The sequence below is a fragment of the Trichoderma evansii genome, assembly GCF_050947405.1.
Source record: "Trichoderma evansii strain SZMC 28006 chromosome Unknown GGI43scaffold_8, whole genome shotgun sequence".
Taxonomy (NCBI): Eukaryota; Fungi; Ascomycota; class Sordariomycetes; order Hypocreales; family Hypocreaceae; genus Trichoderma; species Trichoderma evansii.
Genome location: NW_028145198.1, coordinates 911,120 through 931,138, shown reverse-complemented (window position 1 = coordinate 931,138; position 20,019 = coordinate 911,120). Strand labels below are relative to the sequence as shown.

General features: G+C 45.6%; 7 protein-coding genes and 1 non-coding gene across 8 annotated transcripts; 7 read left to right on the top strand and 1 right to left on the bottom strand.

Annotated features, from left to right (window-relative positions):
• Positions 1–851: 851 nt before the first annotated feature.
• On the top strand, positions 852–933 carry GGI43DRAFT_t96. Its single transcript has one exon. It is a non-coding gene; the product is annotated as a tRNA-Thr (tRNA).
• Positions 934–1,236: 303 nt separating this feature from the next.
• GGI43DRAFT_403645 (DUF3425 domain-containing protein) lies at positions 1,237–2,687 on the bottom strand. The gene is made up of 3 exons (XM_083205814.1): positions 2,359–2,687; positions 2,212–2,299; positions 1,237–2,141 (listed from the first exon to the last, which is right to left on the bottom strand). Exons 1-3 carry the CDS (start codon positions 2,401–2,403, stop codon positions 1,351–1,353), a joined length of 924 nt encoding a protein of 307 aa, XP_083061359.1. The 5' UTR covers positions 2,404–2,687; the 3' UTR covers positions 1,237–1,350.
• Positions 2,688–5,255: 2,568 nt separating this feature from the next.
• Positions 5,256–9,191, top strand: GGI43DRAFT_383275 (Oxysterol-binding protein-domain-containing protein; the record flags this gene model as incomplete). The annotated part of the gene is made up of 3 exons (XM_083203364.1): positions 5,256–5,275; positions 5,438–7,928; positions 7,989–9,191. 3 exons carry the CDS (start codon positions 5,256–5,258, stop codon positions 9,189–9,191), a joined length of 3,714 nt encoding a protein of 1,237 aa, XP_083061358.1.
• Positions 9,192–10,014: 823 nt separating this feature from the next.
• On the top strand, positions 10,015–11,416 carry GGI43DRAFT_364265 (thioesterase-like superfamily-domain-containing protein). The gene is made up of 3 exons (XM_083202427.1): positions 10,015–10,297; positions 10,384–11,271; positions 11,342–11,416. The coding sequence occupies exons 1-3, from the start codon at positions 10,145–10,147 to the stop codon at positions 11,390–11,392; spliced, it is 1,092 nt and encodes a 363-aa protein (XP_083061357.1). The 5' UTR covers positions 10,015–10,144; the 3' UTR covers positions 11,393–11,416.
• Positions 11,417–11,956: 540 nt separating this feature from the next.
• GGI43DRAFT_403640 (uncharacterized protein) lies at positions 11,957–12,796 on the top strand. The gene has a single exon (XM_083205813.1). It carries the CDS (start codon positions 12,069–12,071, stop codon positions 12,675–12,677), a length of 609 nt encoding a protein of 202 aa, XP_083061356.1. The 5' UTR covers positions 11,957–12,068; the 3' UTR covers positions 12,678–12,796.
• A 322-nt stretch (positions 12,797–13,118) lies between these two features.
• Positions 13,119–13,733, top strand: GGI43DRAFT_383273 (vacuolar protein sorting-associated protein 62; the record flags this gene model as incomplete). Its single annotated transcript, XM_083203363.1, has 2 exons — positions 13,119–13,504; positions 13,565–13,733. The coding sequence occupies 2 exons, from the start codon at positions 13,119–13,121 to the stop codon at positions 13,731–13,733; spliced, it is 555 nt and encodes a 184-aa protein (XP_083061355.1).
• Positions 13,734–14,045: 312 nt separating this feature from the next.
• GGI43DRAFT_364256 (vacuolar protein sorting-associated protein 62) lies at positions 14,046–15,253 on the top strand. The gene has a single exon (XM_083202426.1). The coding sequence runs from the start codon at positions 14,302–14,304 to the stop codon at positions 14,956–14,958; it is 657 nt and encodes a 218-aa protein (XP_083061354.1). The 5' UTR covers positions 14,046–14,301; the 3' UTR covers positions 14,959–15,253.
• Positions 15,254–15,513: 260 nt separating this feature from the next.
• Positions 15,514–19,657, top strand: GGI43DRAFT_403638 (WD40 repeat domain-containing protein). Its single transcript, XM_083205812.1, has 3 exons — positions 15,514–15,687; positions 15,747–17,416; positions 17,486–19,657. The coding sequence occupies exons 1-3, from the start codon at positions 15,591–15,593 to the stop codon at positions 19,547–19,549; spliced, it is 3,831 nt and encodes a 1,276-aa protein (XP_083061353.1). The 5' UTR covers positions 15,514–15,590; the 3' UTR covers positions 19,550–19,657.
• The last annotated feature ends 362 nt before the right edge of the window (positions 19,658–20,019 follow it).

Sequence of the window (20,019 nt, the reverse complement as noted above, 5' to 3'; positions counted from 1 at the left end):
CTCACACCAAGTCGGATAATTGGTCTATTAGGTTCCTGTAGGACTGCTAGTAATAATTATATATTCGCTAATTCTCCGCGGTAATTGTTTTTGTACCTGAAGTCACTGATACAAAAGCTACAACATCAGCCCATCTCAATGCGTGCAATCTCCCGAAACTACTGCTATCGCTGAATCGGCCCATCTTCACTTGAGAAATTGAGCAACATCTTGCGAGCATGGCCAATTAATCGGCTCTTTTGAAATTTAGTTCAATAACGATGTTACTTCTTGTGGGGTTGTTGTCTATGATTAGTACATAAAACAACTGCCGACATATGAGAGCTTATATAACTCTTAGAGGCTTGCCCTTTTTATAGAAGTGGATTCATCTCACTTGTCACAAAGGTGTGTGGTTAATATGAAACAGATGAGTCAAAAAGGTCGGTCAGAACATTTCCTCGGCCAATGGTGGCGCAGCCGTAGCTCTTGTGCCTTGGTTATTTGTGCCGCGGGCTTTTACGTTGTGTTACGGATTTATAAACCCAACTTTGGTGGATAGCCCCGACAGACTATCTGACCAAAGAAGGAGCAATTACGCCGTCCCAGTTTTGTCCTGGTACTTATGCCATCTCAGTCGCACCAAATGTCAATGCTGCTCTTAATAAGGAATGTGAGCATAGTGGTTGCTGTATTTCAACTTGCATCACATGATTCGACTATGCGCCAAAGAGACGGTAGACCAACAGGAACTAATATGTAGATGACTTGTTAATTGACCTGGAGTCTTTGAAACCCCACAATTATTTCTCTGTGTATCTGCTAACTGTGTATATACTACAATGACTCGCTGTCTTTCAATAACAGCTCTTGCCCGCTTGGCTAAGCGGTATAGCGTGTCACTAGTAAACACTTGACATGACAAGGTGATCAGTTCGACTCTGATAGTGGGCATTTCTTTTTTTGCGATTTTTCTGACTTTCTTTGCAAACCGAGTATGCGGATAGTGGAAAACATGATGATTTTTTGCTGGTTGCCTATGGCTATGTAATAAATGAGGTGCCAATTGGAAATGCTAAAACCCCTAGTTTGGAGTATGCACTCGAGAAGTTTCAATTGTTCAACCCTCTTCGTGTTGGTCACGCATCACCTTAGGTAAGAGAAGAAGATATTGAGGAGAGAAAATAAACGTCTATTATGTTACTATGTCCCCAGACTCAACTCATTGTTCCTATTCCATTTAACACCACATGCCAAAAAAAAAAAAGAGAGAGAGAGAGAAGAAAAAAAGAAGTAGTGTAAAAAAAGAGTTTCCGCTCTATCCTTTGTTACCAGATCCTATTCTATATCATAATCAGCTTCAGCAGCTGTTCATATCTCCACGACTAGAGGGTCTTCTCCTCGTAAAGCTCTCCATTTGTTTGCAGATTCAACGACATCTGGGCATCCTTGAAGCAAAAATGCCCATCTGCTTACAAACCTTTCTGTAATTTCCCAGCCCGATATATCCCACGGATCGGACCATGAGAGGATACCAAGTTCGGGAGTGCTACAAGGAGTAAAGGTTTTCAGTGCCTCTCTTTTTTCTTCTGTTACTACATGTGGCTTTGTGATGTGAGATTTCGTATTGTTCGTAGAGCTGCCGACTTCATCTTCGTCCCATCCACAGCCCAAAGCTTCGAATATATCTCCAATCAGATCCTCGAGGATTTCGTCTTCGTCAACATTGAATTCTATTACTGCAAGAATGAGGTTATCCCGCAGCTGAGCCGATGGGAAGAGATCTATCCAGCCAGGGTGGGCGACCTCTTGCTGCATTTTCGTCGGCATAAACGATGGGGGAATTGCAGGGGTACCATCGAGATTTCGAGGAGCTTCTGAAAAGTCTTCGATTGTGAAAGTTCGGCGGGCGAGACATACGGACGCGGTTATTGGCGCAATTGTGGACATGATGAAATAGTTGGTGATGATTGCCCGAGAGACGTTGAAAACGATGATGTAGAGAAGTTTGTGGTCCGGGGTCAGCGGGAAATAAACCTGGGTAGAAGAAATATTGGGTCCTCGACGCTGGCATGCAGGAACAGCCGCATTTGGAGGTGTCGATACTGCCGTAGAAACTTCTGACTCGAGCTCCCGGGCGAGATGCTCTCTATGCCGCCGTCCTGGTTCGGATACCCGGTTAGTCTTCCGGGTGCAAGAATAAATTAAGAAAGGCCGATAAGAGATTCTTACGAGCTGCTCTTTGATTGATCCTATTTTGCCTTTTTCTCCTCTCCTTTGCATCCCTCAATCCGTACCAGTCGTCATTCTCGTCAACCTTCTGCAAGGTCCCCTGATTAGCTCTTGGGTAGCTGGATATGATTGACGGAACAAACTCACCTCTTCCCGCGCCGGGACTAGACGAAATTTCATGAATGTAGCCATTGAATAGCCTATACTTGAGCAATAATTCTATCCACAAAACGAGTACGGAATATTTTTTTTAATAGATTGGAAGATGAATCTGGAGTTTAAGGGTCATCAATCGTTCCTTTGAATGTCTCCTGCTGACTTTGTATGACTTGATTAGGAAGACTGGTGGGGTTTCAAAAAGTTTGCGCTAATGCAGCCTGATGACAGAACCATCCCTTATTGGGACTGGATCAGTAATTCTCTGGATCTCCAGCCCCAGGGTAGGCTTCAATCTTCTGAAGCGGGTTGGCGATTCACAATAGGTTTTCCCCTTTCAGGGAATTGAGATTGCAGAGTCTGGCTATATTTGGATATCAAATCCTTTTCTTACTTAGTAAGATATCCGAAATCGTAAATAGAGAATTTCATTGGATCAACATGCGGGGCCTGTCGTATGATTAGTATTCTTTCTACACTTTAGGCCAATAACTTCATACTACCTTTAAATTCAAGCCTTGAGAACCTACATTTTGTATCATTTCCTGATTTCAATTTATGATTTCCTGTGTATCTATTGGAAGAATTCCAATACTAAGGCCAGTATATTCCTTTAACCTCTTCTAATGACGAAGATCATGTAAAGCGCGGCATTGCCTCTGATTTTATTCTCAAAGAAATTTAACCTTGCACTATTGTTGATAGATACGGTAGTTGTTTCAGTGCTAGCTACTGCATAGGTTAAAGCACTTGCAGATCGACTAATACACAAAATCATATTAATCGACGGAGTTTCCCTCAATGCGGCGATCAAAAAAAGAAAAAAAATCCAATATGGACTTACAAAGGAGAGGTAGGGGAAACAATGCAACTCAGTGCACGGGCAATGACACTTCTCGCATTCTTAGTGCTTCCGAATATGCGACGGACTTTGCGGGCTGGATAAAAACCGCTGCTAGGTGTCGCGGCCTCATAAAGTCCTGAAAGGTTGCAGAGAGAAGTCTCAATAAAGCAGTCCATACGGCTTAAAATCTGTAAGAAGAGCAAGAACACGATAGAATTCTCTGAAAGGTATTGTTTTGCTAAAGCTACTTGGCCGCTTCTATATCATGGGAGCTCGCGAGTCTCTTTTTTCACCTGAAGGGCCGGCCTCATGCTGTAGCGATTTTTATATCGAAAGCGTAAAGTCGAACGGCACGGAAATTGGAGTTTATTGGCAAAAAATGGGCTTGTATTCATACGAGTGTCGGTTGAGAGACAATGGAACAAAGATCTATGATGATGGCTTTTGTGAGTGGTCTTTGTGCAGAGAGCCATGGGTTATGGTGCCCATCCCATGACTCCTCACAAAGGCTATCGCTATAGATCAAAGATTGCAGAGTACTCCGAAATATCCTCGGATTTAACTATTCGTTAAGGATGCTATTTGAGAGATGTGGCTAACACTGTGCGATGCAACAGCCTTAGGGTAGTATTGGTGACGAAGTAGAAAGCATCGCAAACAAAGATGTGGGAGAGTAGGTAGGTTTTTGCGGCATATGACGTCAAGACTATTTCGAATACCTGAAGCTGGACAGCGAATTGACTTCCTCAGTTTTGCCGCTATGAAGACATCCAAGTATCTAGCTCAGTAGCTGCCTAGGTACCTATAGAGCAGCTTTTTGATACCTGATATATTATCCATGCTTTCAATACGGTATTTAAATTCTTCATCGATAAAGGTAGGCGAATTTAACATGGGAATTTACCCGGCCTATACATAGTTGGAGGGTTCACATATCCAGCTTACTGAGGCGAATACGCTGCTATCCGTGTTTGTTTTTGACCGTTTAGGTGTTTGTATTCTGCTGAGTAATTTTATTATAGGGAATAACACTATGTACCTGAGCATTTTAGATTACCTGTTAGTAATCTCTGTATCGACCTTTTCGTCTATAGGTGGATTTATACCAAAGAGGCAAACGAGATTAGATGTCTATAGACTCCGGTGGCAAGTTTGGAAGCAAATGTATGTACACGCACTCTCCATGGCGATTCCGCTCATCTTTTTGTCCCAAAATGATATCCGATTCCGTAAGCGGAGAAAGGGGATAGCCATTATATCTCAGCCTGATTCAAGCAAGCCATGACTCGCTGCGTTGCCATTGGCTTACTCGCATGGCATACTATCTATATACGACCTTCTCCCGCCTCCGCCCGCCTTCTTCTGGCTAAGCCAGTGCTGCTATGATCAGCCTTAGCAGTTCATGTCCTCTTACGGGCCCCTCGGTATTAATAGATTAAAGTCCTGAGGGGCTGCATGAAGCGTCAAGCCAGACCGCGAAAGGAAGTTAGCAAAAGGCTTGACTCATGACTAAGCAGACTCCCCACTGCTCAAAGAAGCATTGGCCACGATGCGCCCGCTAGCTCAGTTGGACAAAAAAACGTCATGCCGGCTTCCAGTGCTGTCCACGAAGCTGCCTTGGCCACTTTAGTGCTAGAGTGCTCGCACAACGCCCTAGACACTGTGCCGTATAGCGCTTCCATCGCTGGCTACAGTGTCTCGAGCGCCTGAAGACGCCTGTACGTGGTGGCTGAGTGCCCTGTGTAGCATCATCCCGCCATCCTCGTTTGTCGTTCTCAGGCCAAGTCCCTGGTCCATACATGCCACTTCTCCACCACCAATCTCCACGCCAGCCGCTCTGGTTTCTCTTCTCCTTCAATTCACATGCAGCTCTAGCTGGATCGTCCCTTTTTCCCCATTCTTGTACGATTATCAAAGCTTCCTTCTCACTACGCGCTTCGAGCTGCTCGACATAGCCTCTGCGTTGGCGGCCGGGGGCTGCCTCAGCTGCAACTGAACGAACGAACCCCCCGAACTCGACAGCGATAATTGCTTGCAGCCCAGCATGTCGGAAGTGGGCGACGGGTAGGTTTGATTTCCAAGAATCATCTTGTCTGTTCATTCGCTGTTACCTCTGCCGGAGCTGCCTTTTCTCCCCCTTTGCGTCATAACCCCACTCTATTTGGTCCCTCTTTGTTTTGAGAGCTTCCTGTCTTCAGCTGGCTGATGTGGATGATGTGGCTACAGCAGCAACCACAAGCGGTCCAAGTCCGCCGCGGCGCTTTCGCTATTGCGCCGCAGGGAAACTCGCGACGATGAATCTGGATCCGAAGATGGTCGATTATCGACAACGGGCAGCCATGCGTCTCCCCCAAAATCTAGCGCGCCCCGAAGCCATGTGTCTCGACTGTCAACACCGTCGGCTGTTCTGAGCAGAACACCTTCTAACAACCAGACTGCTGCAAACGCAAAAGCTTCTCCTGTTCAAGAGCCCAAAACTGGCAGCCTTGAACAATCTGTACGCAAATTCAGGGTTGTCGAGGCCCTGAGAAGCGGAGATACCGCATCCATATCGAAAGTCATTCGAGAGACGGCGGACGGCCTCCCACGTGCGAGCACATCGTCGCTTAGTGGGGCTAGTGCTCCTGGGCCATTGGAAGATACCACGATACTTCATTTGGCCATGCAATGTGCTGAGTTCCCCGTTATCGAATACGTTCTGTCTGATGGGCTCGGTAGCTTGGATGTGAATGCACGAGATAAAGATGGCAACACTCCGCTGCATGTTGCCGCCATGCACGGCCGCACTCAGGCAGTCAAGCTTCTCTTGGAACAGAAGGAAATCAACGATGCGATTGCAAATTCTCAAGGGAAATTACCCATCGACCTAGCTCGAACTCCCGAAATCTTCCAACTGCTTCAACTTTCTCGATCCCTCTTCACAGATACCAAAGTACAGCAGGTGCAAGACCTAATCGCCAAGGGTGATTACGAGACTCTTGCCCAGGTGTTGGAAGAGTCGCGATTAAAGACTATGCTGGACATCAATAGCACTGAATTTGTTTGCGACCCATCCGTTGTACAAGCTGGAGGCACTTTACTTCATGAAGCAGCAAAAAAGAAGAATATTCAGCTCATCCAAGTGCTCCTACTTCACGGTGCCGACCCCTTTCGTCGTGATCGAAGGGGCAAGCTGCCTCAGTCCATTACAAGCGACGACAATGTCAAGGCCATTTTGAAGAAATCGCCGGCTGCCGTGGCGGCGCAGAGAGGAATTCAAGAAAAAGCTGTCCTGGGGCACGCTGCCTCCCAGAATGCCGCCACCGGTGGACCTAGTGATCCTTTGGCGGGACGCGAAGCTCGCGAGATGAAGGGATACTTGAAGAAATGGACCAACTATCGCAAAGGTTACCAGCTGAGATGGTTTGTGCTCGAGGATGGTGTGTTGAGCTACTATAAGCATCAGGACGATGCTGGTTCTGCATGTCGAGGCGCCATCAATATGAAAATTGCACAACTCCACATGAGCCCTGATGAAAAGACGAAATTTGAGATTATCGGAAAGTCTTCCGTAAAATACACTCTCAAAGCAAATCATGAGGTGGAAGCCAAACGTTGGTTCTGGGCCCTCAACAACTCTATTCAGTGGACCAAAGATCAGGCGAGAGAGGAAGAGAAACAGGCAGCCCGCAGCGCGGAGCTTCTTCGACAAGCCAAGGCTGACCAAAGTGGAACACTCTCTATCCAAGATTCTCACAGCGAGAACACGAGCATGACGGATTTGAGGCGTGTGAGCACGCAGCTGCAAGCGCGTCCAATGCTGTCTGTTAAAAAGTCAGATATGACTGGGGGAAGTACAGTGGAGAGCGTTGAAGAGGAAGATTTCGTGGATACCTTTACGGATGCGGACGGACATGGAGCTGGTCCTGGCACAGCACCCGGAGACCAAGATGATGATGACGACTATGGAGAGGACACTAGCGGTCGCGAAGAACCCCAGGCAACCAAAGATGCGCTCAACATTACTGCACAGTCAGCAAAATTGCAGCTGGAGACCATGGCAAGCGTTCACTCGGCCCTTTTGGGTGAACTTTCCCGCAGCCCCGCCACGCCAATATCCGATGTTAAAGTGGCACAGGCTCTTTCCACATACGATGCTGCTATCCGAAGTTTGACGGGTCTAGTTGGGGATCTACTCCGAATTTCAAAAGACCGTGATGCATTTTGGCAATATCGTCTTGACCGAGAGTCTGACATGCGACGCATGTGGGAGGAAAGCATGGCGCAGGTGGCTCGTGAGCAGGAGATCCTTGAAGCCCGGGTCGGTGAATCAGAGATGAAGCGTAAGCTAGCCAAGAAGGCGTTGCGTGAGATGATGGAAGGTGGTGGCCTGCCATCTGCGAGCGTTACACCAACGATGGAAAAGGTTCAAGAAGAGGTTGAAGAGGCCGTTGCTATTGCCAAGGCATCTAGCCGCAGCTTGGCCCGAAAACAGACCGCTCTTGAGCAGATGGCGGAGATGTCTGACAGTGAGTCTGGAGTAGAGGACGAGTTCTTTGATGCTGTAGATGCTGGCGACGTCGAAGTTGCGGAGCTCCCCCACGTTGAGACAACGCAAGAGAAGAGAGACATTGAAGCTTCGGGATTGGATATCAGCAGCTCTTTCAGGGGATATGAAAATGGAATTCGACATAAACTCAAGATGGACAGTGATGATCGGCCTAAAATTTCTCTCTGGGTATGTTTGATGTTTGACGCATCGTCTGAATTGAATACGTGGGCTAACATCTAGGAATAGGGTATCCTCAAGTCAATGATTGGCAAGGATATGACCAGGATGACACTGCCTGTGTCCTTTAACGAGCCGACATCATTGCTGTATCGTTGCGGTGAGGATATGGAATACGTGGATCTCCTTGATTTAGCAGCCGAACGCGCAGATTCGATCGAAAGACTCATGTACGTGGCCGCTTTTGCTGCCAGTGAGTACGCATCTACCATTGGCCGAGTGGCAAAACCCTTCAACCCCTTACTTGGTGAAACATTCGAATATGTTCGCCCCGACAAAAACTACCGCTTCTTCATCGAGCAGGTTAGCCACCACCCGCCAATCGGTGCTGCCTGGGCAGAGGCGCCTAACTGGACGTACTGGGGCGAATCACATGTCAAATCTAAGTTCTATGGTAAATCGTTTGATATCAACCCTCTTGGAACGTGGTTCCTTAAGCTCCGACCTACTGCTGGTGGAAAAGAAGATCTCTACACGTGGAAAAAGGTGACATCTTCGGTTATCGGTATTATCACAGGAAACCCCACGGTGGACAACTATGGCCCCATGGAAATCAAGAACTGGACAACTGGAGAAGTGGCTCTGGTTGAGTTTAAGCCTAGGGGATGGAAGGCCTCAAGCGCATACCAAATCGTTGGCAAGGTCATGGATGCCTCGGGCCAGGTACGAGTGAGCCTTGGCGGTCGCTGGAACTCAAGGCTATATGCCCGATTAACTCCAGGCTACGAAGCTGCTGTTGATGCGCCCTCGACCAAGAATTCAGATATTGTCCACCGAGGCAGCATTGCAGATCCAAGCCGAGCTTACCTTATCTGGCAGGCCAACGAGCGGCCGACGGGCATTCCTTTCAACCTGACTCCGTTTGTGCTTACATTCAACCACATCGATGACAAGCTAAAGCCGTGGATTGCCCCTACAGACTCACGCCTCCGCCCAGACCAACGGGCCATGGAAGAAGGAGAGTACGACTTTGCCGCAACAGAGAAGAACAGGTTAGAAGAGAATCAGCGTGCCCGCCGACGACAGCGTGAGAGTGCTGGCGAAGAATTCGCTCCTGCATGGTTCACAAAGGCAACATGCGAAACCACAGGCGAAGAGTACTGGAAATTTAACGGCAAGTACTGGACGCAGCGAGAAAAGGCCGGCCCTGATGGCGATTACGAGGCCGCGTGGGGTGGTCTGGAGCCAATTTATGATGATATACCAGCTTAGAGAATTCGTTTTGTAGGAGATGGGAGTTGACGATGGGAGCGTTGAAAACAATGGAGTGAAAAAAATGTAAATGTATAGTTTTAGCACTAGATTTGACGGATTGAGCTGTCTGTTTGTTGTTCGATACACATGAAGAGGGAAGCGGGGCGAAGATGATGAGAGAGGGGGAGAGAAGTGGATGATATATGAAGTAGCCCGTATGCAATATTAGTACTACATTAAAATATTTCTTTTTATATTCTATATGGGCTGTACAGCACGAGTGAGGCATATTGGGATGTTCGGGATACGGAGTAGGCATTGGTAATGCGCCGATGCTGAATGGCGGCGACTTTCACATGGAACGGCATTGATTTGGTAATTCGGCCCCCAGGAAGGATTCAGCAATTCTATTTGAGGACTACTTACAGTGCATCTACGCCTACTTGTACCACAATCATAGGGCCCCCTTTCTCCATGGAGCTACGGGGACACGCAGTCCGCGGCGGACGAATTGAGCCTCGGCAACGGCAGTGACGATGCGTGTGTTGTCCAACTGGTTCAAGAGAGCAACTCGAGTATGCATTGATGAATTTTAGTGGCTTACTTTGCCTGCTTAATAATGATAGCTTATTTCCTTTTTTGCGACTGTCACTGGTTTCCCGTGTTTGCAATTATTACCAGAGCTGGAAGTGCATCGCCCAAGTGGATTCAATGCTAAGTACTAGCCTGAGACAGCCGCTTGGATTGTGCCGAGGCAATTCTGCCGGACCTGACGTCAAGTGAGACCCCTGATAAGATCTGTCAACGTACTTGACTCGATGCTCAGACCCTGAATTTTATTTAATTTTTGTAATAATAAAAAAAAGCGTTGCAATTGAGATTTTAACTCCTGAATGAAATTCCTTTGGTCTTTGCTTTAAAGAAAAGAAAGGATATAGGAGGAAAACAGCAAAGACAAGGGCAAAGGAAAAATGAGTGACGGCAACAAAGAGGCGCCGAAGATGGAGGGAACCGAAAAAGTGCTGGACAAGCGAACGACGCTGTTACGGCCTCCAGAACCAGATGCCAACAAGGCGCCCATCGAGAACACAGTGGAAGTGACGCCTCTGGCGGTGCTGGGCGAGGTATGTAACAAAAGAAACAAATAAATGTGCACTTGAAGGCATCATCACAATCATCCGCTAACACAAAGTCTCTTTGCTACTTACAGGACATCTTCACCAACACGCGCCCGCTGTGGCTTCCTCCCGGCGCTCGCGGCGTCTATGGCGGTGCCGTGATTGCGCAGTGCCTGGCAGCAGCTCAACTGACCGTCAAAGACGACTTCCTGGTGCACTCATGCCACTGCTACTTCCTGCTGGCGGGCTCGGCCACGATCCCCATCATGTACCACGTCGAGCGCGTGCGCGACGGCCGGTCCTTTGCCACGCGGACGGTGCAGGCGCGGCAGAAGGGCAAGTGCATCTTCACCACGACCATTAGCTTCGTGCGCGAGGCTAGCGGCGGCGTCAAGCAGATCAACCACGCGGCTGCCCTGCCTGAGGGCGTGGAGATGCCGCAGGCGAGCTGGGACAACGAAAACGTGGCGTGGGACAAGGGACCCTTTCAGAGCCGGCGGATCGAGCTTCTCAACATGAACGACACTGGGATGAGGCCGGATCAGCGCAGGGCTCGCCAGTGGCATCGCGCCCGGGGCAAGATCTCGACAGAGGGGGGCCACCAGGCGCATCTCAACGCGCTGGCGTACATCTCGGATAGCTACTTCATTGGTATGGTGGGACGGATTCACAAGCTCTGGCGGTTGGGATTGACGCCGGAGCAGGTGGTTGCGCTGCCGGAGGCGGAGAGGGCGCCGCTGCAGCAGTTTGTAGAGATGGAGGGCCTGGGCAGTAAGTTGGAGGACTGGATCAGCCGACCGAGGTTGGGGATGCTGGTGAGCCTGGATCACAGCATATATTTCCACGAGCCGAAGAGGGTGAGGGCGGATGAGTGGATGTTTTCAGAGATTGAGAGCCCTTGGAGTGGAGATGGGCGAGGCGTGGTGATGCAGAGGATATATGCGCAGGATGGAACACTGCTGGCGAGTTGTATGCAGGAGGTGAGTTTTCTTCTTTTCTTCCTTCGTTTGCTTTCTGATGGCTATGATACTAATGAGTGAATTGTATTAGGGCGTTGTGAGATTGCAGCAAGATGGGACAGAGAAGCCAGCCAAGATTTGAAGGCGTTGTGAATGAAGGCATTTGGCATCAATGCGCCACAAACTAAATTCAGATTTGCAATTTGAACACTACATTGATAAATATTCTGTTATAATAACTATTCACGAGCATTACATAGACAAAGACAATATGTTGATGCTGATACAGGTTGTATCCAAGCCATTGAACATTGAACACTGCTATTGTTATTATTGTTATTACTTTACTTACCTGTTTGTTCGCCATTTTCTGATGAAAGACGTTTTATTTGTTCAACTTCTTTCATTTTTAGGCCGGTGTATGGCACATATACAATATATAATGACCTCACAGTTCAGCTTGACAGACTATCGTGAGGAGTCAAACACAGCTAGCAGCCCAAGAGAAAAAGTTTATTTTTTCCATCTAATCTCGTGATTCCTTTGCCAAAAGAGATTTTTTCTCCGCGGTCAGCGGCTGAAAATGAAACATCTTCGTTATGTGCATCACAGCCTATTCTTTATTTACTGTCTGTGGACATTACCCGCCATCCGATGAGCAGAGATGCCAAACTTACTCCAGCTATTCGGCTTTGCGGAAAAAGCTAGTAGGATGCTGCGATGCGGAGACTAAAATAGTCGAATTCGTCTTCGGCTGGTGCCCAGACTGCAGGGAAGTTCTTTTCGAAGGTGTCACTACTAGGAAAGGGAAGGAGAAGATGCACGAGTTTGAATCTCGAAATATACACTCTATTCGGCGATATTGGGAGTACAAGTTTATAATAGGATGCACAACAGCCATCAACGCTACGAAAAGGCTGCGGTTTATAGTCAATCTCGATCGGGATATTGCAAAGGACAGCCCCACGTGGACAAGCATCAGTATGTTTAATAGACTGCTGGATATGATGGAGCTTGGAAGAGAAATCTCCTTTACTCAGAGAGCGATGGATTTTCTCAAGTTGACTGTCGACGAGGCGACGCTCCAGAAAGCCCTGTTGACCTTGAAACCTTCTGAGATATGGCTCGGGCCGAGAAAGTATAGCTATGGGATCGCCAGTCGGGATAGATTCGCAACAGTGCTCCATATGGCAAGACTTGGGACCATTATATGGGCTAATGGTGATGATGAGATCTATGAAAAAGAACCTATTGCGTCTTCATATTGGGAGACTCCTTATACCCCGAGAATATGGAGTGTGACTGGATATGGCGAGGCCAGAATTAGTACAGCTGAGGCCCCGTGCATAACTGGAATAACGTGGCCAAAGGATATTAAGCCGAGGCTTGAGTCTCTAATGGAGGCTTTAAGTCAGAGTCACCCATAAGCCCTTCTCTCTACAACAAACATGTATATTAGTATTACATATAATGTCAACCTAAGAAGTACACCTTAGCTAATATTAATGCGTATGATATAAGGATAGTAATATTGCATGGAATAGGTGGGTTAGACTATCGGGAAATAACATCACATGAGGTATAGTTGAAGTAGTAAGATAATACTGTTACATCATGTGCAGTGTAAAACTTAAATAAATTGGAACCGGGGACAGTAATATTGCACATTGTGCGACTTGAAACTCGGAAAGATGACATTACAAGTAAGAATATGAGAGAGTAATATGTAATTTAACACCCCATTCTATGAGGCTTGTGAATATAAATATGCTCGTGAGCGCAATAAAAGAGAGCAAAACAACATTTATCAAACCATTACTGTTTTGAAAAGACTTTGGAATTTACAATTTATACTTCATACCTTAAGTATGCTTGAGATTACTACTTCGTCAACAGACTCATTCGAGGCTAGATGGAACGACAAGCACAGCCGCGCTGCGCGCGATGGCGGCTTTTGGCACCCTATTGCTGGGAGCCCAAACTTTTTCAAGCCCCTTGGCAGCGTCGGTGTCACCCATTATAATGATATCAACCGCAGCCACTGGGCTCTACTCGTTGGACCCAGTGGACATCCCAGCAACGGCCCGCCGTCCGTCAAAAGTCCAGTTGGCTACACTCAGATCTGGAATGGCCAGCAGAGCGGTTCCAAAAAGGATGGCTCTTTTTGGTGTCCAATCCCTCCTCCTGGCTACGTAGCACTCGGGGATGTTGTTGGATCAGATTGGACGACGCCGCCCAGCACAGATGATGTATAGTGCGTGCGCGAAGACCTTGTTAAGCAGGGCAGCTTTCGTTCTAGCAGCATTTGGGATAGCAAAGGCTCCCTTTACACAGCTGACGTATCGGTTTGGGAAATTCTTCGCGAATATCACACTAACCCCCCTGATCCTGAAAATCCCGCCACTTTTGTTGGGTCTATCCGCGCAAGCAACAACTACGACGCCCCAGACTTGAACCTTGCCGGATTCCCAGATAAGAAGTAAACTCTGTAAGTCAAGACTGTCTGTGCTCCTGTATGGCTATGGCCTATCACTGAGCTTGATTCTAGATGTCTGGGAGGGATTAATATGGAAACTGTTCAACACAGGGCAGCTGGGATTATGAGATTTTGTTCCTATGGAAGAATTAGCAAGAGATGAGACTATTGCTATTTCTGTAGCTGTTTTTTAATCAATGTTATGGATTTTTAAATATATGAGTCAAATTCTGGGATAATAACCTTACATGACGTGTCGTTCAAAGCATGAGACAGAGATACTCCATGATGTGTAATGCAAAACTTATGTAAGTTGGAATTTGAGACAATAATATTGTATATTGTGTGACTTGGCACTTAGTAAGATACTATTGCATGACGTACGAGCAAGAATATTACACGGCAGTATGTAGTACAACACTCCAGTACAACACTCCAGTTATATGTGACAGCTGCCAATGAGGCTCATATATAAGTATGCCTGTGAGTCCAATACAAGAAGACAGAGACCATCATCCAAATATTGCATCCCAATTTGAAATACTTTAAACTTAAACTTGATACTTATTCCCAATATGTCACATTTTGCTGAGATCTTCACTATATCAACAACGTCATTTAATGCTAGATGGAGTGATCAATACAGCCGCGCTGCCCGCAATGGCAGCTTTTGGCATCCAGTGCCTCAAGAGTCTCCAATGAGACGCATGTACAAGCCACTCGGCAGCGTCGGTGTTTCTCATTTTAATGACATTAACGGCAACTATGAGGCTCAACTCTTTGCAGTCGGTAACATTGACCACGGCCTGTCACCCCTCGCCCCACCTGTTGGTTACACTCAAATCTGGACTGACAAGCAGAGCGGTGCTAAACAGGACGGGGCTATTCGGCGCCCATTCCCTCTAACTCCTTATGTAGCGTTGGGGGATGTTGTCGGGTCAGATTCCTCGACGCCACCCAGCATAGACGATGTTTGGCGTGTGCTTGCGAGCTACATTGAGCAAGCGAGCTTTGGTTCCAGCAGCATTTGGGATAGTAAAGAATCCCGCTCCCTAGCTAATGTATCGATATGGGGGATTCAAGAACCGGCTCGCGCCGATGCCGCTGATTCTGAGAATGCAGCCACTCTTCTTGGACCTATCCGTGCAAGCCAAAACTATGACGCGCCAGCTTTGAACTTTGCCGAAGTTATAAAGAACAAGAACATTATGAAGGCTCCAGAATTGAATTAAGGTCTGTAAGTCGGGGTCGTTTATGCCCCGGTACGGCCTTGACGTATTGCTGGGCTTGGTTCTGGAGAGCTAGGAGGGGAAGATTTATACTTGTTCAATACAAGCCAGCTGGGATCTTTAAGATTGTTGTCTTATGCGGAAATTGGCAAGATATAAGATTATAGCTCAACTCTGTATCTGTATCTTATTAGTAGTGTTGTTATCAGCAAATATATTTATACCAATAAGAGTATTATTTGGAATGGGCCATTGTGTGGATCCTTAAATTCTGGTAACAGGATGAGCTTGGGATTTTAGGTGGCTAGATGTAGTGAGATCAAGGCTAGTAAGGCTGAGACCCCGCGCATAACAGGTATTACTCTAGCATAGCGGGAGGATGTTAAGGTGAGGCTTTTGTAACCAATAGCAACATTGAATCATATCATGTAGCAATGTACTTAGTATGTCCAATATGTCCGATATGCAAGTATGCCCAATATACATAGGTACCTAATATGCCCAATATATTTTATAAACCTAATATATTTCATCTGCTGAATTTATTAATCTATTTACACAATTACTAGCTGTCTTTTTTCACCTTTATTAGAAAATCCAATATTTCCAATAAGCAGCCAAAACAACATTTAAAAATGGCAACTACTAATGAAGTTTTGGACAATACTTTCGGAGATGGTGCAAAATTACACATTGGAAATAATATAACCAATAACACTACTGTTAACGCTGGTATAAATACCATAAGCTACATATGAATCCATGGCCTGGTATTACTAACTGGTTTAAAGACCCCTCTGCTGCAGATAATATTTTTCTTCAGGAAATCAGCAAAACAAATCCTGTGGATGATAAAAAACGAATCCTTGAATCCAAGGGCCCCCTTATATACGAATCGTATTGCTGGATTCTCGAGCATAATGATTTTAAAAATTGGCGCGACAAAGAAAAGAGTGGAGTTTTTTGGATTAAAGGGAACCCTGGAAAAGGCAAAACAATGCTCCTCTGTGGAATTATTGAACATTTCGAAAACGATTCCAAGCCTCAAGAAAAAATATCCTATTTCTTCTGTCAGGGCACAGATACCAGGCTTAATACGGCCACCGCTATTATCAAGGGCTTAATTTACTCAGTACTTCGACAAAACCAGAACCTTCTTTCATCTATCCAAAAACAAGTCGAAAAGGAACCGAAAGGCTACTTAGAAGGGACCAATGCATGGGTTGCGCTTAGCAGGATTTTTACAACTATTCTCCAAGATCCATACATGGCAGATTTTATTTTTATCATTGATGCCCTCGATGAATGCCAGAACCAAGAATCTCGCAAATCACTCCTTAACCTCATCATGGATACAAGCAACCGCGCCAAGTGGCTAATATCTAGTCGAAACGAGAAGGAAATAGAACGCGGTTTAAAGTCGATTGAAAACAAGCTAATACTGGAGTTGCAAAGTAATGCAGCCCACATCTCCAAGGCTGTTGATACATATATAGATCGCTGTGCTCGAGACATTGAGGCGTTTGAGAATGATGTGGATCTTCGCAATAAGACAATCAACTTACTTAAGAAAAAGGCAAATGGTACCTTTTTATGGGTAACACTTGTTGTCCAACAACTGCGAGACGCTGGCCACCCTCATATCGAAAGAATTCTAGAAGAAATGCCTGAAGATCTAGAAAGCCTTTACGATGAAATAATGGAGCGTTCAAAAAAGGGATGGAAAGATGATAAAGAAGCCTGCCTGGTTTTTCTGGCAACAGTCACCGCCGCCGAGCGACCGCTTCGCATTGATGAATTATATATATTCACTAGCTCACAATTAATCGATACCAAGGTCAAGTATCTTTCAAATCATATGGAATATTTGGCTAAAGCCTGCGGATCATTTATAACTATTACAGATAATACCATATACCTCATTCATCAGTCTGTTAAAGACTATATGATGCAGAAGGGGGCCATAAGTATTTTCCCTAAAGGTATTGAGCACCAACACTCTAAGATGCTAGAGATTTCACTCAGAATAATGGATAAAACACTTCGACGTAATATCTACAACATCAAATCACCAGGAGAACATGTGGATAACATTATTCCACCAAATCCAAACCCTTTAGCAGCAATAGCATATTGTTGTACATTTTGGATTGAGCACCTAGCTCACTGCAGGCAACCATATCTATTTCAAGAAGGTGGAATCCTTCACTCATTCCTCAAAGAAAAGTCTTTAAACTGGTTAGAGGCAATGACCTTGTTAAAATCATTAGCCCAAGCCGTAATTGCTATTCAGAAACTGCGAGACTTGATTGCGAATTATTGCATTATTGGGGACAATAGCTATCGAGCTTCCAACTCATCTCGCTTGAGAAAAAGAAAAAGAGGCAGCGTTGGACATGACCAGTGGCCACCTAACGCTGTGATGACTGAGAGGAAGACTGAAAGGAAGACAAAGATGTTGGTATGTGAACCTTTGGGGAGAGTCTGCGAAGGATTAGTTGAAGCAAAAAGGGATCTAACAATGTCATAGGTAACAAACGAAAGGAATGAAGCTCTTGAACTGACAAGAGATATCTATCGCCTTGTATTTTCACACAGGGCTATAATTGAAGCTTTTCCTCTGCAAATTTATGCTTCAGCCCTTATATTCAGCCCTAGCGAATGTATACTAAGAATATTGTTTGAGGTAACGCAATGCCCAAAATGGATCATAGCTAAACCTACGACGAGGCCAAAGTGGAGCCCCTGCATACAGACAATTGAGGGCTATGAATCCGACGTTGATTCAGTGGCAATTTCTCCAGATAATACAATGCTAGGGGTAGCTGCAGCTGAGGGCACGGCCAAGATTTGGGATTTGATGTCTGGAGCTTGTTTACACACTTTCAAGGCCAAAAATGTTAAAAAAATGGCTTTCTCACCAAATAGTATCCAATTAGCACTGGTTACCACAACACAAGTTGAGATTTGGGATCTCATCACGGGCACTCCCCTCAAGACAATGTACGGCTATTTTGAGTCGGTGAGCTTTTCTGCAGACGGCGCCATTCTGGCTCTCATAGGCAGAGACATGATTAAGATTCACGATCTTGCTACAAATATGGATTTACAGACACACTATATTCAATCAGGCGAAGAATTCCTAGCCGTTATATTTCCCTCGGATTGTGCACAGTTGGAATCGGCATTTGGTGACGGTACCATTGGATCCCGGAATACAGGAACGGAGATTGGCGCATCAGTACTCACAGCCCGAACATTTCATGCTACGTTAGTAGTTTTAGTCCAGGAAAAGTTAGCCATCAACTCTTACTTGGCTACCGAGTCAACAATCAAGATTCTGGATTTGGTTACCGGTAAATGCGTACAGAGTATGGCTGTTGATATGGATAGTATTGACAAACAGACGATGACGGTATCGTCTGACGGTATGCGACTGGCATTAATATCCAATGATTGGCGCATTGGATGGGATATAATCAGCATCTGGGATCTTGCCACTGGTAAATGCCTACAGACATTTGAATGCCAGAGACGTAATGTGGAGGAAATGGTATTCTCCGCCGACGGTATGCGGCTGGCATTCACAAAAAATCTCGACATCAAGATTTGGGATATTGCCACTGGTAAATTCCTGCAGACCTTTTCAGGCCATGAGGATTATGTCAAATCACTGGCCTATTCGCCCGATGGGTTGCGGCTGGTATCAGGTGCCAGGGATAGAACTATTAAACTCTGGGATCTAAATGCTAATAGCTCTCAACAGCTGCTCACTAGGCCTATCTCTTGGTCATATCAAGACCAAATTTATTTAATAACATTTTCGCCTGATGGGAGGTGGGTAGCATTGAGCTCAGTTGATAGAACTGTCAGGATCTGGGACGCAGCCACAGGGGCGTTTTTACGGACCATGAATATGTCGGCTAACAGTAATGCTATCGTTTATTCGCCAGACAGCATGCAGCTGGCAACTTCCGAAGGATTCAATGGTGTCATAACTTTTTGGGATGCAGCCACTGGTGCACATCTCGGAGCACTTAAGGGCCATGCAGACGCCGTCGTTTCGATTGCATTTTCACCAAGCAACGCTCAGCTGGCATCGGGATCGCGTGATGCATCTCTTAAAACATGGGACTTAACATCTGGGACGTGTTTACACACTATTGAAATTGATTGGGATGTCACTTCAACAATAGCGTTTTCACCAGGCGGTACACAGCTAGGCTCTATATCAAACGAAAGCACTATCAAAATCTGGGATCCATTTACAGGCGAATGCCTCCAAACACTTGAAAATTGCTTAGATGCAACAAAATGGAATTATTCGAATAGTATACTGTCCCGCTATAATCGGGTGAAGAAACTCTTCGCATCTTTTTCTCAAGAGCAACATGTATATTACAACTATATCGTGTCAGATTTGAGCCTCAACGAAGACCAAACGTGGATTTTAAAAAACGACAAACCTGTGCTTTGGCTTCCCGTGGATTATCGACCTCGATTAATCGAAATATATGAAAATTGTTTAGTTATTGTTAATAGGTATAATGAGTTCCTATATTTTAGATTTTGTTTCGATGACGCAGATATTTAAGCTACAATTAAAAAGTCATTGAAACAGAAATGAATGTAATAACTAAGCCAATATTTCAGATTATGAAAAAAATATATTTAGATTAAATGTATAAATGTAAAACTTAACAGGTTGAAATAATAATGTTGGCGTAAAAATAGAATAGTTGTTCTGCGAATCCATTCAGCCTCATTCCTACGAAGATATAAAGCATTGAGTACATGTACTAGAGCACATATAGGAATTCTGACATGCAAGCTGAGCGGGTGTTGTACCAGCTTCAAATATTAAGAGGGACAACGCAGCCCGACCCGACTATAAGTTGCAAAAGTCATCAAAAAAAATTATGCATTTGTTTACTAATTCATCAAAACTCTTTCTCCTCTTTTATCTCCTCTTTCTTCCCGCGTTATATTCAGTCGGGGAGTTCCTCTTTCGGATACAGAACAGAATAGGCAAAATCACCAATTTCAAGCAACCGCGGCAAGTTT